At 49.3% G+C, this 15,108-nt stretch overlaps 1 protein-coding gene across 10 annotated transcripts in view; it reads right to left on the reverse strand.

Annotated features, from left to right (window-relative positions):
* UBAP2L (ubiquitin associated protein 2 like) overlaps positions 1–15,108 on the reverse strand; it is a 30,111-nt gene that overhangs the window by 2,397 nt on the left and 12,606 nt on the right. For 8 of the 10 annotated variants that reach the window (XM_068175124.1, XM_068175123.1, XM_068175122.1 and 5 more), the window contains 17 exons: positions 12,726–12,778; positions 11,182–11,267; positions 10,570–10,741; positions 9,517–9,718; positions 8,071–8,348; positions 7,621–7,793; positions 6,737–6,926; positions 6,106–6,160; positions 5,497–5,671; positions 5,231–5,303; positions 4,394–4,589; positions 4,200–4,288; positions 3,495–3,548; positions 2,822–2,903; positions 1,482–1,699; positions 1,287–1,392; positions 74–141 (listed from right to left, as the gene is read on the reverse strand). In XM_068175124.1, the coding sequence (XP_068031225.1) occupies positions 74–141; positions 1,287–1,392; positions 1,482–1,699; positions 2,822–2,903; positions 3,495–3,548; positions 4,200–4,288; positions 4,394–4,589; positions 5,231–5,303; positions 5,497–5,671; positions 6,106–6,160; positions 6,737–6,926; positions 7,621–7,793; positions 8,071–8,348; positions 9,517–9,718; positions 10,570–10,741; positions 11,182–11,267; positions 12,726–12,778 (2,270 nt within the window). The remainder of the gene's footprint in view (positions 1–73; positions 142–1,286; positions 1,393–1,481; positions 1,700–2,821; positions 2,904–3,494; positions 3,549–4,199; positions 4,289–4,393; positions 4,590–5,230; positions 5,304–5,496; positions 5,672–6,105; positions 6,161–6,736; positions 6,927–7,620; positions 7,794–8,070; positions 8,349–9,516; positions 9,719–10,569; positions 10,742–11,181; positions 11,268–12,725; positions 12,779–15,108) is intronic. The other 2 variants (XM_068175125.1, XM_068175118.1) reach the window with 1 other exon arrangement.

Here is a 15,108-nt window from a genome sequence, read left to right on the forward strand (position 1 = left end):
ACCTCATTGCCCAGAGAGGCTGTCTCCGAGCTTGGCTCCTCCCCAGCAATGCAGGAAGCACACAGACACTAACCTGAGTTTTGGAGTAGACAGAGCCCGAGATGTCTGGCACGCCTGTATTACTGGATGTCACAGATACACCTGGGGAGAAGGGAGAGGTGGGTGTTAGGCAGCACCCAGTGGGTCAGCAGGAGCCGCTTGCTGCTAACACCAGCAGCACCTGGTGGAGAGCTCCAGCAGTCAGAGAAGATCTGCACACAGACTGGCCTGGGCAGCCGGGCCCCGGCATGACCACATGCAAAGCATCCATGTAAGTTATTTTCCTCTGGACACACACTGTTTCAAAATGCTTCCAGAAACCAGCTGAAGGGCTGGCTGCCATCCAGAGAAACACGTGGAAAACAGGAGGTGTGAGGAGAGCTGGGGAATGCAATGGACAGAGAGGGAAACAAACCCACAGCATGTGGCACAGCAGCAAGAACAGCCCAAAAGCTCCTCTGGTGTAAAACAGGCAATTGCATGTAAAGGCAACTCAGCTGTAGGCTGGGATGGCTGGTGCAGTGACTGACAATGCAAGCCCCGTGGGGTGTTGGCTGTCCATAAAAGAGGGTGGCCCAGAGGACACCTCAGCCACCATTTAATGCCTGGAAAAAGTGCTGAAATGAAAGCAGTTTAGAGGACTCAGCACCAGGCGACCTGGTACAAAGCTGAAATACCTTCTCAAAGAGAAAATACTATCTTGAAGGGCTCCAGTGCAGTGAAAAAAGTGACCAAATGAATTTAAAGACTGGTAGAGGGAGGCAAATGCAGCCCTGTGTAAGTCAGCCAGACACCAACCAAGTACCAAGACAGGCAGCAGGTTCATGACCTTCCTGCATCTTTGAATCAAGGACACTTCCCTAGAAAGTGTCTGCCAAACACTGGTGGGAAGCAAGTTCAAATCAAGAACAATTGCTGTTCTGTTAATCACATATAGGCAGATAAAAAACCAACAAACCAAACCATTCAGCAGCCTAAGCTTCTGATAGTAGTGCAAGGGCCCAGACAGCTGATTGTGGAGCACAGAGGAGGGCATGAAGTCATCTGTAACCCCCAAACCTGCTCCAGACCTGGATGCAGAACAATCCTGGGCCTTTCTAAGGACAATCAAACTACTTGGGAGCGGCACCTCTGAAATTTTTCCTCTATTACTGCTGTAAGACAGCAGTCCCTATCACAGCCAGTAAGACTGGGAGCTGTGAAAAATGTGGAAAGACTGCGGAAAAATGCTCTTGTGGGTCTCTTACCAGTGCTGTACCCATGAGAGCCATAGCCACTGGGCTGCTGGAAAGGGGTTGCTGATGCATTGACGCTGACATTCACACCATGCTGCTTGGAAGAGGTAGGAGCAACCTACAGAACAGAGAGGAACAGAGTGAGAAGAGGCTTTGCTGTGCCAACCCTTCTGTCCAAATCGCAGACCGTGCCTCTGGGAAACTCACAGGGAACACGGCGGGCCCATACTGGAAGGTGCTGGGGAGCCCTGGTACCCCTGTGTAGTATGGCAGACTGGTGTAACTGTAGCCAGGAGGCAGCGCCGGGTTCAGGAACGTCTGCTGCGTGGTGTGGTGAGTCTGGGTCTGGCTCTGCTGAGGCTGCGCCAGAGTTGTTGCAGGAGCAGGGGAAGAGGCATCACCACGGCCAAATTTTGTTAAGTCCCCTGAAATAGAGGAGGTGAGAGTGAAGAACAGATGCTAGATCCTGGCCCATTTCAACTCAGCCCAAAGGTGATCCAGTCTTTTGATAAACAGTGACTTCAATCACTTCCCCTCCCCCCCACCTCCTGCCAGTGCCAAGGACTGTGGTCCTCAGACTTTTGCACGCCGATAAGGTGAAGCTGTTAATTGCTCCTTGGCCCTAACAGGACTACAGAGGCAAAGGGAAGCCACAGTAGCTAAGCCCACAGTCTGGCACTGGATAACCTGCTAGCAGAGCCTGATGCTGTCCCTCATCCATCTCCAGGCACCACCAGCAGGACTGAACACAACCCAGATCCTTGCCCGGGCTGTGCAGGGCTTGGCTGCAGGGCTGGGGGAAGCTCCCTGAGGAGCGCTCGCTTGGCTCCTCCATGCAAACAACTCTCCAATTCAGAGCTCACATAGTTCAAAGCTCATAGAGCTCTGAGCTTTCAGCCTCAGCTGGGCAAAAGCACTTCCACACCAACCAGCTCCTGCCAAAGCTGAGGAGAAGTGGTGCTGGAAAAAAGAGTGAACCTCCAAGTGCAATAATTCCTAAAGCACGTGAAAGCTCAGCAGTCACTGCCCACTGTGGACTGGCAGTGCATTAACTTTATTTTACCAAGGTCAGTGCGAGGTCATGCACTCGCTGGGTGCTTGGGTTGAGTTTGACAGGTCTCAAATTTCTCACTTGCTTTCTCCATGAGACTGTCCCATATAAAAAAATCGATTTCTCCGTATCTCGTGTTTGTTTCTATTTTTGCTCTCAGTGCTTGAGAAACACTGCTTACCACCTGCCTCACAACCATCTGGAAAGCAGTCCCTCAGTTGTAGGCCTTGAAGAATCTTTCAGCCTTTCCTCACTCCCTTTCCAACTGCCCCATTAAATCCTACTTGCCCACCTCTTCCCAGTATCAGACCTTGACACAACCAGATGCTCAAAGGGAAGGTGAGAATTTAGCTGTGAGAAGCATGCTCCAAACCAAAAGCACTGCAGGAGGCACAGTGCAGGTGCAGAGGTAGCTCCAGTGGACAAAGACACAGGACACTAGGAGAAGCAGCACAAACCCTGACAGGATGGGAATCAGAGCAGTCTTTTTCCCTACCAGAGTATGGATTGCTGCTCAGGCTGCCATCTCTTCCAGTCAGTGGTGTGGTGGGTGTAGGGAATGGGATGCTGTAGTAATCCTGACGAATAAAAACAAAAGAAGACATTTTATCAGCTCTGTCCAAAGTGCAAAGCAGTATATTTGGGAGAGAGGAATTTCTGTACTGTAGCTGCAAGATATGTCTGAGTATTGCAGTCCAACCAGCCACATCCAGGCTGATCATGACCTACAGCAGCCCCAGGTTTTTGTAGCATGTACCATCCCCCTCATCTGGCTATTAGAAGAACCAGATAAGGTCTACTGGTATGCAAGCTCTTAAACTGGCTGGACTTTCCCCCCCTCTTCACAATAAAATGGACATGTCCTGTTACTAAATAAAGCCCATTTCCATCAGGTATTTAGTCACTGGCTCTGTCATGGATCAGAGGTGAATCTCCGTAATAGCCCTGCTGGTGTAACACGTGCTCCTTGGCTCCACAATTAATACTGCTGTATGAATAACGCGTGCTGGCAACTCCCCACGTGCCAAGGAGCAACTGATAACTCCTCACTGCTGCTGCGGAGAGCTGTATCCCCACAGCACTCCACTTTGCCAGCTCTTCAGCTGACTTGTCTCTAGCCAAGCAGCACCAGTGGAAGTGGAGTGTCCTTGTCATTCTGTGGTACTCACCAACGGGAATCTTGTCTGGAGCATTTGCAAGTCATCATATCCATACACCTGTGGCTAGAAAAAAGAGCCAGAGATGACAATGGGGACATGGACGACATGAGGACTCCCAGTTTTAGACTAAACATTTAGATAAACACGAGAGAAAGCCAGAAGTAGCTGGTCAGCAGCCACACAAGCCACCAGATGCAGGCAGCCAGAGCCTTGAGACAGGTTGATGCTGCCAGAAGTTTCTGTGAGTTGCTCAAAGGAAAGTGCTCCAGACCATAAAGCCACTCAACAGTTTTTCTCTGGGAATCATCTCAAAACTGAAATCGGTCCTTACCTTTAGGAGAGGGTGTGACACACACCCCTAGACTTTGTGGCTGTTGCTACCCTTGCCCTGACTGCCCTTTGTCACACCATGTTTCTAACATAGCTCTGTGCTTCCACACACTGTGCTCTGCCCAAGAGCTCTTAAAAGGCTGGAGAGGCTGCAGAGAACAGGCACGTAGACTCTGCCCTGAGGTGATCACAACACACATTTACCCCCACGGGCACATGGAAATCATGGGAAAAACAGCAGGTCCAAACTCTGCCTGTCCAAGGCAGTCCTGCTGGGCTATGGCACAGTTTTTAGTTTCCCCACTATGCTACATCCCTCCTTGCTGCAGAAGAGGCTGGGAGAGACCTGCTGGCATGAGACACACACTGCAAAGCTCCACTCACCGGATAGGCATGTAGCAACCCCGGAGCCATGATGTATGGATTAGGCAACAACGGTGGGACTCCAGGAGGGAGATTGGGAGGGGCTTTTCCTGAAAAAGGAGGAGAAAGGAAAATCCCACAGTGAAGCAAACAGCAGAAGCTCGCTCTGTTAGCCCTCACAGCCTTCTCTGGTAGAGCAGTAGCCAGGAAAGTACCTGATGTGGTTGCAACAGAGCTGCGAGTCGAGGCCGTCACTGTGGAGTTGCTGCTGAGGCTGAGGCCCAGGCTGCTGACACTGCTGAGGCTGGATGAAACGCTGACAACCGGTGGGGCAGCTGACACCGTGCTGGAGGAGGTGGAGAAAGTACTAGCAGAAGAATGGAGGCTTGCTTCACTCTCCACACTTGTGTGCTGCGGAAGGAAGGAAGTAGAGTCAGGGGATCAGGCAGATGGAACCAAGTGCACAGGTACCACAGGACATGTGCTACACAGAACATTATGCAGCTCTGTCTGCAGCTGGGTATTTCTGCAGTGAGCCTGGCTTAAGTCCAAAGTCCTGACAGCAGCCAATCCCTAATGCTTACAGACCTCTCTCATGGTTACATCCTAACACATCTGTGCAATGAGCGGAACAGGGCTTGACACCACATTTGCAGCAGGGTGATTTATCCTGCTGCAAAAGCCAATACCCAGGAACCGTACTGCAAGAGCTCCAGCAGCAGAGATATTTGGTTCCACGGCATCAGCTACCAGTTTGCTCTGACATGTGGCCGTGACTCTGCAGCACCTTCAAGGGCTACTAGAGGCTCAAAAGAAGGCACTGCTCAGTCAGAAACAGGCAGGGTGTCAACAGCCTTGAGCCACCAGTGCACAGACAGTGTTCTGACATTACCCCCCGTCGTCTCTCTCCACACAGCATCCAAACTCCAGCAGGACAGCCAGCAGCCCGGCAGCTCCTGTCACAACCACAGCCCCAGGGTCAGGCCCCCCAGCAGACCCCGCCAAGCAGAGCAGAAACGAGGTACACAGTGAGAGATCCTACCCAGACTCACCAGAAGGGTTGAAGTTGATGTTCGCCCAGAGGATGTGGATGAAGACAGACTGTTCTGCTGGGTGGGTAATGCACTGACAGGAAGAGAAAACGTTGTCAGACCAAGGTGAGAGAGTCAACACTGGTAGCACCATCCCATTTCCCATCTGCTTGAATGGGATGAGTCATCTTAGTCTTCCTCATTGCACGAGACAGACTCTGATGTCTGCTATAGATTCCTGCTTCTAGTTCTGCTTCTTCAGAAATCCAGCCCTTGCACTCACTCACCTGCTGAGCTGGGCAGTGGTTGTACTGGGGAGCTCCTCGCTGTGGCTCAGGCTGCTCAGAGCTGTTGAGTGTTGGCTGGCTGTTGTCAGCAAGGACGATGCAGACACCCCATCGTTGAGAGGTGCGATACTGGGAGCAGAGGGGGAGTCGGATTTCACTGCAGGGCCCGTAGCACCTGAGAACAAAGCTTTGGGTTAAGGGCAGCTACTGGCAACTTCCAGAGGGTAACACAAAGGCAAGGATCAGCAAGTGCTCAGCTAGAGGAGCTGGGAGATTTGGGGCTTCGCTCAGTGCTGCCAAACAGATATACACTTATGATTGTGTTCTACATCTCACTTTACCCCAACACTACCAGTGGCTCTGCAAAGAGCTTCAAGACCTACAGATGAAGTGCCTTCCATACACAAAGAAGAGTAAGTTATAGTCATAGGTGACCCTTCAAGGATCAGCAGAAAGCTGAATATTTTGAGGCAAACAAATAATCTGAATGGCAGCAATTAGTCCAGCAAAGAAAAAACTTGCTATCAGCACAGAAAAAGCTTCTCATTCAAAGCAGAGAACATGAGCACAAGAGATTCAGGACACCCACTGTACTCACAAGACTCTTACCTTCAACAGCCTGTGTGGTTTGTAATGGCGTGGGTTGTACAGAACTGAAACCATTCTGAGGAAGAAGAGAAAAAAGGAGTACTGGGCATTATAGCTGCACATTTCCAGAGGAAGAGCTAGTGTCACCTCCCTCTCTCACTCTCTTGTACAGTCATGAAGAGGCCCTGCCCCCAGCATGTGTCACCAGACTGTGCTTGGGTCAGTCCCAAGGTCTGCATGGTCCCATGCCAGCATGGTCCCCAAGTGTATATTAGAGAAATCAGTGCAAGAAGTTTCTCTGCTGCTGGTAGTTAAGACTGCCTCAGCATTCCCAATCCAAGTTCATTAGCCAAACCTAACGTTACTGAACTGGTGTGAGCACACAGGAACCAAATCGAAACAAAATTCTTTGTGTGCACGCCCCTCTCTAGCAGGGTAACTCTTCATGACACAACACATGCCCTGCAATCAACTTGACTGCTGTTAACCCCAGTGGTCCAGGCACAAAACAGAGCAGCCAGAAGAGCGCTCTCATTAGAGCCCACGAGCCACACAGTGAGGCTGAAGGATCACAGAACCATTCAGCTTTCCCCAAGACACTTCACACGTGAGGCTCACTCAGCACAATGGGTGAGCAAAGCTCTTCTCTTACCTTAGCCTGGGTCAGATCTTTCTGGGGCGAAGAGGAGATAGAATTTGGGTATCGCCTCGTCTGGGTGGATCTCTGTTCGTACAGTGGTCCCTGAGCACTGTTCTGGGAGGTAAATGTTGCTGTCTGTATTGTGCCACTCTGGTAACCAGACTCCTGGCTTTGATTGGACGAAATTGTGGATGAAGATTCACTACAAAAGGGAAAAAAAAAAAAAGTGTTCCTTCATTTTCCTCTAAAACAGCCCTGCTGTAAGCTGCTGGCCCACACTGGGCTCTTCACTTCAAATACTCAAGATAAAAAGCCCCAGGCATCAGTATGAAGGCACCACACGAAGCAGCCAAGCCAAGAACCGTGCCCAGAGAGCAGGGCTAGCCCAGCCATGGACATCCAGCTGCAGCCTTGCCTCACACACTGCTGTGCCTTAGGCAACCCTTCATGAGCTGCCACCACTCAGGTGCCAGTGCTCAAGGGACTGGCCAGTTACGCTAAGGGTCAGCCCAACAGAAGACAAACGCACCGTCACCGAAGATACTCCTACCCCACTGTGTCCCAGTTTGCCAGGCAAAAAGAAGGACAAAGCCCTGAGAATAGGTTCACCAAAGACATGGAGCAGCTGTGCTGGGGATTCCCCGTCTGTGTTTTCAACAACACAGTTTAAGGGTAGCAGAAAAACTGTTTTCTGTGCAAGTACCGCAGGCCAAAGAGCCACAGAGCTGCCCAAGGAGTCTGCTGGCAACTTGTGCTTTGCTGTTGCATACATTGTCCCCCCTTTGTGACCAAAGCACAGTCAGAAAGGGTCTACTAGTATGCACGACAACTCAAGTCCACAGGATCAGCCAACTTCCAAAGCTGCCTGCTTGGATTAACAGGTTGCTGGTCCTCACCTGGCCGAGCTGGTGTAGAGGCTGCTCTGAGACTGGCTAACGGCGGCGCTGGTTGTGGGCGTCGATTCATACTCGGCAAGAACAGGCTCTGAACCAAACTGTAACGCCCCAAACTGCAGGTTTAGCCCTGAGATATCTGAGGAGCCAGGCATTTCCACCGCAAGTGCAGGAATCTGCAAGGGAGGAACAACACAACGGGTCAATCATTCCCGGTGATTAGCCCAGAGAATGACTTTATTACCCTTGTTTCCCTGCACACAATGGCAGTTACAGGCTTGCAGCCCCTGAATTACACTGTTCAACCCAGGCAGGCACACAACTCCATCATCCCCACAAACAACTCAGTGATAACAACAGGGAGGCCAAGCCCAGACCTTCCCTCAGCCACAAATGGCCGTTTCTGCAGCTCTAGCACAACTCGATGTCTCCTTCCCCACCACTGGTCTGCACCTTTGATGTTAATGATGCTTTTTTCTTTTGCTGCTTCAGCTTCTGCTGTGCTGGCTGGGGACTTGAGGACTGGTTGTCCGAGGACCCTGGAGACATCTGGGGAACTGGATTGGTTTTGCTGGGCAGTGGTGAGGATGGAGGTGCCGGCGTGGCTGTGGAGGCAGTCACCACAGGCTGCTTCTCCTGCATGAACACTTCTATCATGGTTGAAGTTGATGTGAAGCCCTGACGCTTGGTGAAGGGACTATGCACAGAAGAGTCTGTTGGGTTCTTGAGATCTATGGGACAAGACAGCAGGGTTTGTTTCCTTAAAAATAAATCAAATTCTGATGCTTACCAAGAAAAAGAAACCCTTTTCCTCTATGTTTCATCCTGAAGCTTGTTAGAGAGCAGAGAACTTAAGCATCTCTGCTCCCAGCCTCACACTCTCACTACCACCAATGCCAAGCCTTTTTAAGCCCTTCTTCTCTCAGTTGCTTCCACCATCCCTACAGGAAAGCCAGCTTGCATGGCAGAAGTCCTCCATTCTCCAAGAAAAGCTGGGCTCCGGAGTCCCTCGTGTGGAGACACTGCGTGTCAGAGTCCTGCAGGCCACTTCCTTCCCATCTCTGTTATCAGTCCTGCATTCCATTGCCTCACCCTTCTCCTGCAGGGACTAGGTATCTTCAAGCAACATCACTGCTTGGGGCTGCCTACCCTCAGGTCTTTGCACCACCTTCCTCATCTGACTAATCCTTTCCACAGTTTATGCAAAAATCAACTCCTATTCTCTGTGATTCTCCTCTGAGGCTTCTTGTATGAGAAGATCAGAAGCTGCCAACACTGACTGTCACTAGGACAGGGCTCAATTTTTCTTCAGCTTAGATTTGAACTAGAGCCATTTCCCTATAAAAAGCACAAGCTGAAGGAAATGACACCAGCACTCAACCACACCAAAATTCAGCTTCTCATCTGAAAAGAGCCTCTCAATCCCTGTTTATTCCCTCATGCCAGCCCAGCGAGAGAGTTACTTCTTAGCATTTAAGAGCAAATCCCCTTAAAATTCCCTTAAAAGACAGTAGGAGTTCAGCAGGGAGAAGAGACTGACAAGAGCTCGTATTTGGGAGCTATTCTCCAGAGGTGCCCTTTCAGAACTTTTTCTGGCACAGCTTTACACCAGGAAGTAGTTCTGCACACGGAGAGGCTCAGGAACACCAGATCCCTGGCCCTGAAACTGTCTGGAATGACAGATTCAACTGTTCCAAGTATAAAAGGGAGAGACTCACACACACTATTACATTTAAGTCTCACTCACAGCTCTCTTAATTTTTCCAGCTCAGCTAAATTGGTTGTGAACTTGTGAGCAGATCCTCTGCTGAACCCCTCCCACCGCTGCTCCCAGCATGTCCCTGCAGCTCTGGGGGAACACGTTCCCTCCCCTCTGGGGAGCCACGCTGCTTCTCTTACCGTACTGCACCAGAGACGAGGTCTGTGTGGTGGATCCCATGTCCCAGGAAGCAGCAGTGGTGCTCCCAGCAGGCTGGGTGTGCTGAGCAGCCAGCTGAGCCAGTGCCTGGGCTGTCTTGAACTGCTCCAGGAACTGCGACCCTGTGGTACTGCTGCCTTTGGCCTCCCCGACATCTCCAAACCCTTTCCCCAACATGCTCACCTGCAATTTCAGCAAGGAGATAAAGTCAATGTCTCCCATGGCTTGGAACTTGGCTCAGAGCACATCTCAGAACATCAGCCCAAACGCCCTGTACCCTGCTGCTTCTCACTGGGTGCCTCAGCTCAACACTCTTGAGCTCCACACGCACCCACACTGCTGGCAGGAAGGGCTCACGTTTCTTTGCCAGCCTCCATCGTGTGTGAACACAGGTATGCTCATCTCTTGCCCAATCCATGCCATGGTACAGTGCACAGGGGGTTAAAAAGGGAGTTAACAGACAGGATCTTAAACATATTAAATTATTCTCATGCATTCAGTTCCACTAAAAGAAAAACACCAGGAGACCTTGGCTTTACAGTTAATGTGGTTTTGAAAATCTTTCCTCAACTATTTCACCATTAAGTAAACAAATTTTATTTCTTTTTGCTGAAGTTACACAAAGCAGCATCTGCCCAAGTCTATGCACATCCCTGACTCAATGTCTACTTCCTTCTCCTGTCAGAGGGTGCCAGCATTCCACTCCACACTAGTTCCCAACCAGTTCTGTTTCTCAAACTGTCGGAATTGCAAGCCCTGGACCAAAAGAGCTTTTCCTTTCCTTTAAGCAGGAATGAAGCATTTGTTGAAAATCTGACAAAGGCAGCAGGGGAGGAATTATCACAATTATTTCAAACTGAGCAATGAACTTCAGGCCACTGCTTTTAAAGCAGACTAGCAAATTATTTCACTCCACCAGCCCCAAGCAGCGAGCATCAGGACTGTACTTCCTATACTACCCAAACAGATACAACAACAGGGGATAAAAGCAACCTCAGCCAAACACCCAGTGGCAGAGACCAGCATTTCCTTACCATGCTGTGGTGAGAGAAGGAGTTTCCAGAGGCAGGCTGGGATAGAGCACTCTGTTTAGAATTGCTGAACACCAGTGGCTGCGCCAGGGAAGGAGTCTGGGATGACTCCAGGTTTGTTGACTCATTCTCCATAGAAGAGGGTGTCTTTCCTAGCAGGACTGCGAGATCAATTCTGGGTAGACAAAGACCCACTGAGGTTACCAGAAGCTCCCACTTCCATGAGAACAGTATTCCCCCTCGAGCCTCACAGCTTTTACTTTACAAATTGAAGGAACCTGCAGAACACTAACTCACAACTGCCAGTAGCAGCCTCAAAAAGACAGACAGACCAAGCAAGACCCTGCATGGCCTTTGATTTTAAATCACAATTCACATTAATTTAACACAGCAAAATGCCCCCAGACCTGAAGAACCAACAACAGAGCCTAGGAAAATTCTAATCCAGGATTAGGACCCAGTAACTCCTAAGTCAACTCTTCCATTTAAACCCACCCCATCTCATTCAGAGCTGCTGCATTTTAGCTAGCTAGTAAGGTTTAGTTGAAGATGGCAAATTGCTCCGAGACTCATGTGCCACTCTTGCAGGTAAACAGCATCCCCATGGGCTCTCACCTTTGTCCAGCTGTGATTGTCACATTCTCGGCAGGCAGAGGCACTGAAGACACATTGGAGGCGGTGAAGATCTTTGTCTCTGACAGCTGAAGGATAAAAAAGGAAAAAAGAATCCAAAAGTGAGAGCAGCACCTCATAGCAGTCCCTATGACACAAAGGACATGAATGGTTGAGACAAACAACCACAGAAAAACTCAAAAAATTCAAGTGCTTAGACTGAAACTTCTCCAGCATTTGGCTTCCATCAGAATCGGCTTCTATTTAATTTGTTTCTTCTCAGGCAAGCGCACAAGTCATCTGCCAGTGGAAAAAAAACCCTCTCAAATGCTTCTACAAATTTCCCATAGTCCATAAATCCCCTAGGGCTGCCCTAGGACTTTGGGCTGTTGCTCTGAGTCAATGGCATGTAGCACAGACCTGCAAAAGCCCCTGCATGGTAGGTGCAAGCACTGGTAGCAAAGTCAAAGAGAAACTTTGGATCCATAGCTAAGCTTCCAGTGATCTGGGCTCACTTGGATGATCTGACCAACAGATCAACTATGGAAGGGAAAATAATATTGCTCAAAATCTGGTGGATGTTGGCAATGACCTGTGAAACATGGCCTGAAACACATCTGAACATGAACACTTCTATTCCAGACTGCGGAGCTGCTACAAACTGAACTGCCAGAGTTTAAGAAGTAAATCCAGAACTCCTGGGAGCATCTCACACACACTGAGGGTAAGAAAGGCTCTCAGAAGCTCCCTTCTAGCACAGCCCTGACCGAACAAAGGAAAGCTGCTCGTGTCTCTGAACACAGCAGCAGTGCTTCCCCCAGGCGGTGCCTGGCAAACAAATGCTTGCCATGCTTGCCCATTCTGTCAGCTGAGCCAAAATGAGCACACAAAACTAACAATCACACTGAAATGTCCAACTCTGCTCCCATCTGCAAGAACAGAAGTCCTTCCTTGATTCAGAGAGGGACTGAAGCCCAGTTCAGAAGAAACTTAGAGACAGGCATTAACAGAAGGTTAACAATGTCCACTCTCTCCTGAAGGAGATGAGGGCGAGAATACAAGGTGGTGAGACACACCAAAGAGCATGGCAGAAAGTAAAGTCAAGAGCTTCTTTTCCATTCAAATCACAAGGACCAGCAGAGGCACATGATGTGCATGAAACCATGAAACTGCTGCTGGTGTGATCAAAGGCAAACCTTCCCCAGCTGCCACACCACCAGAGGAGTGGAGCAAGAGTCCTGTGTGGAGTCAGGCCAGTTTTTGGAAGAATTCCATCTTGCAGTTACAGGAAATGAGAGGACCAGCCTCAATGCCCCAGGAGATCTCTTCCTGTCTTGGGCTCCTATGACAAGCTCTACAACACATATCTTGTAGAAGATGCAACAATTACTTATTCATCATAGCTCCTGGGGCTGGGAGCCTGCCTGGGGTTCTGTCCACGGTTTGGGGAGGATGGGCTTTGAGCTCCCCTGGCAGCTCTGTGTGTACAGACAAGACAGCAGCCTGCTGGAAGATGCACAGAGGAGACGGGTTCAGAAAATACCTACATCTTCATTCCAGTCCTCCGTGCCCCATTCTTCTGTCGCTGCCCTCCATGCACCTATAAGGACAACAACAGGTACACAAGTTAGGCATGCATCAAAGCTCTACGTCCAACAGCTAGGGGAGCACTGGGGAGCTTTGCAGGCAGCCAGGAGGATTTCTATTTGCCAATCAGACAAGTTAAAGCAGTCAACCTCAACCCAGGCTTTACAGTCAAGGTACCGTGATGGGATTGCCTCTGCCTTGCTGGTGCAGGCTGGGATGAAAAAGAGGAACTGCTGGGCTGGCAGTACATCTTCCCAACCCCCAAAAAGGGAAGCTGAGCTCTGCATGGAAGCCCCAGCATTGTCCCCAGCCTCCTTGTGCCATTTTCCTGGCTTCCCCTTGCACTGCAGTAGCTGTAGGTTTGTGCACCTGCAAGCAGCTCCTCCCTTGTGGGCTTCCTGCCAGCTCTGGCACAGGATCTCACCATCCAGGTAAACCTCAAGTTTCTATAAAACTTAAGGATAACTGAGCAATTCCCATGGTTCATATTCCACCCCACCAAAAAAAAAAAAAGTAGTTTTGAAACCTCAGCGCTCCAGAACCTCCTGTGCTCAGGCAAATGGGATGCAGAAAAGAAAATTTATGGGATTCCTGCATTTTCTGTGACCAGTTTCAGAGATATGCTCAAAGTGTGCAGGGAGAAAAGCAGGAAACCTCAGCTGCAATCCAACACAGCACAATTTAGGTGAGCAAAAATTTACCAGAAAGTAAGAGTATTGCCTGGCTGCATTTTCAACTTGTTCCAATCCTTGCTTCCATCACAGTTTAATCTCTGTATTTTGAGTATTATGTGTCAGTTTCAGACTCCATTTAACAATTAAAATTTGATTTGGGAAGAGAGCAGGAGCTTTCACATCCCCATAAACCTCAGAGCATAAAGCCAGTCTCATTTTGTGCAGTTTATTTTCAGTCCACACAAACCAGATCAAGAAAATCTGAGAGCACCAACAGGGCTAATCCTGAAGACACTTACTGGATGGAACAAGCTGGTATCAGCCCTTTTACATCATAAAACAAAGTGTGTGGGGAAGGAGAACATTCTGAGCTCTTCTGCAGGACACAGATCTCCCCATATAGACAACAGCCACTTGTCTAGACTTGGGGGATCTAGTGCATAAAATAAGTATCAGTCAATTATTCTTCTTTAATTGCTTTTTTGTCTTGATGAATTGAGCCAATTCAAGAAGTCTCCCAGGATTTACTTTTTTATATATTCAAGTCTGAAATACTGATATTAATACAACAATACTTGCTAGAGTGCCAGAAGTCTTAAGGCACACTACCCCTTCCTCCACAGCCAGAACATCAACACATTCAATGCAAAACACATCTGCAGTTTAGAACCCCAAATTCCCACAATCCTTAGATTTTTGGTGCCCTCACAGCAGTAGTGGGAAGGCTGCTTTCCAAATTTTCATGGATCAGAAAGATCACTCTAGCCCAAGCCTGACCCAAGAGGTGAAGTGGGAGCTGGATGCACCTGCAGCTGGCCCAGAGAGCAGGAAGACAGGAGAGCTGCCCCAAGAGCTTGTGCATGCAGGAACATAGAATGGGGCTCTTAAGTCTTGTTTGTTTGGGGAAAATAAGAAAAGAAAAGCAGCACTAAAAGCAGAAGGAAACCCTGCAGATGAAGAACAGCCATTGACAGGGCTTTCCCAGCAAGTCTACCCCCAAATATCAGACACTGACTCAGCATGGCTTGAGCTCCCCACACACAAAGGGGCAGATGGAGAATCAAAGACCTGTGATATATTCACCAGGAACACTCCAGAAAGCTCCCATCTAGCACAGCATGGGAAGCTTTTTTTAAAGAAACCAACTGTATCACTCTCCATCAAGCTCTTCTGAAGGGGAGAGCTGCAACACAAGCAATACCCTGAGCCTTCTAACACCATTTCAGAAGGGTGGTCTTCTGAACAGCAAGCCTTCCTCTCTGCTTTCAGAAAGCCCTTCAAAAAGCTGCTGCTCTTTAAGCTCCTCAAACCAAGAAAAAGAGGAAAAAATAAAATTAAGACAACAACATGTGCAAATATGAATGTGGTAAAGGAAAAAAAAAATCCCATTGTGTCTCCAAGTTTTTCAAATGCCTCCCCAAATACACTCTGTCTTCATTTTAAACTGGGAGATAACCACCCAGCTTGCTCCTCCCACAGCCCAGCAGGCAGTCTGCTGCCACTCAAGGACTGGATCCAGGCTTGTCACCCTGCACTGGGAAGGCAACACACCCAAAGGCCCCCACTGTGCACCTCCAAGGAACGTTAATCCAAACAAAGCCAAAGGGCAGCAAAATCACAATGGCAGCGCTGGAGCAGATGGCCTTGTGCTGCCTGGGGAAGTTAAAGA

Source organism: Anomalospiza imberbis, chromosome 29 (assembly GCF_031753505.1).
Source record: "Anomalospiza imberbis isolate Cuckoo-Finch-1a 21T00152 chromosome 29, ASM3175350v1, whole genome shotgun sequence".
In the NCBI taxonomy this organism is placed as follows: Eukaryota; Metazoa; Chordata; class Aves; order Passeriformes; family Viduidae; genus Anomalospiza; species Anomalospiza imberbis.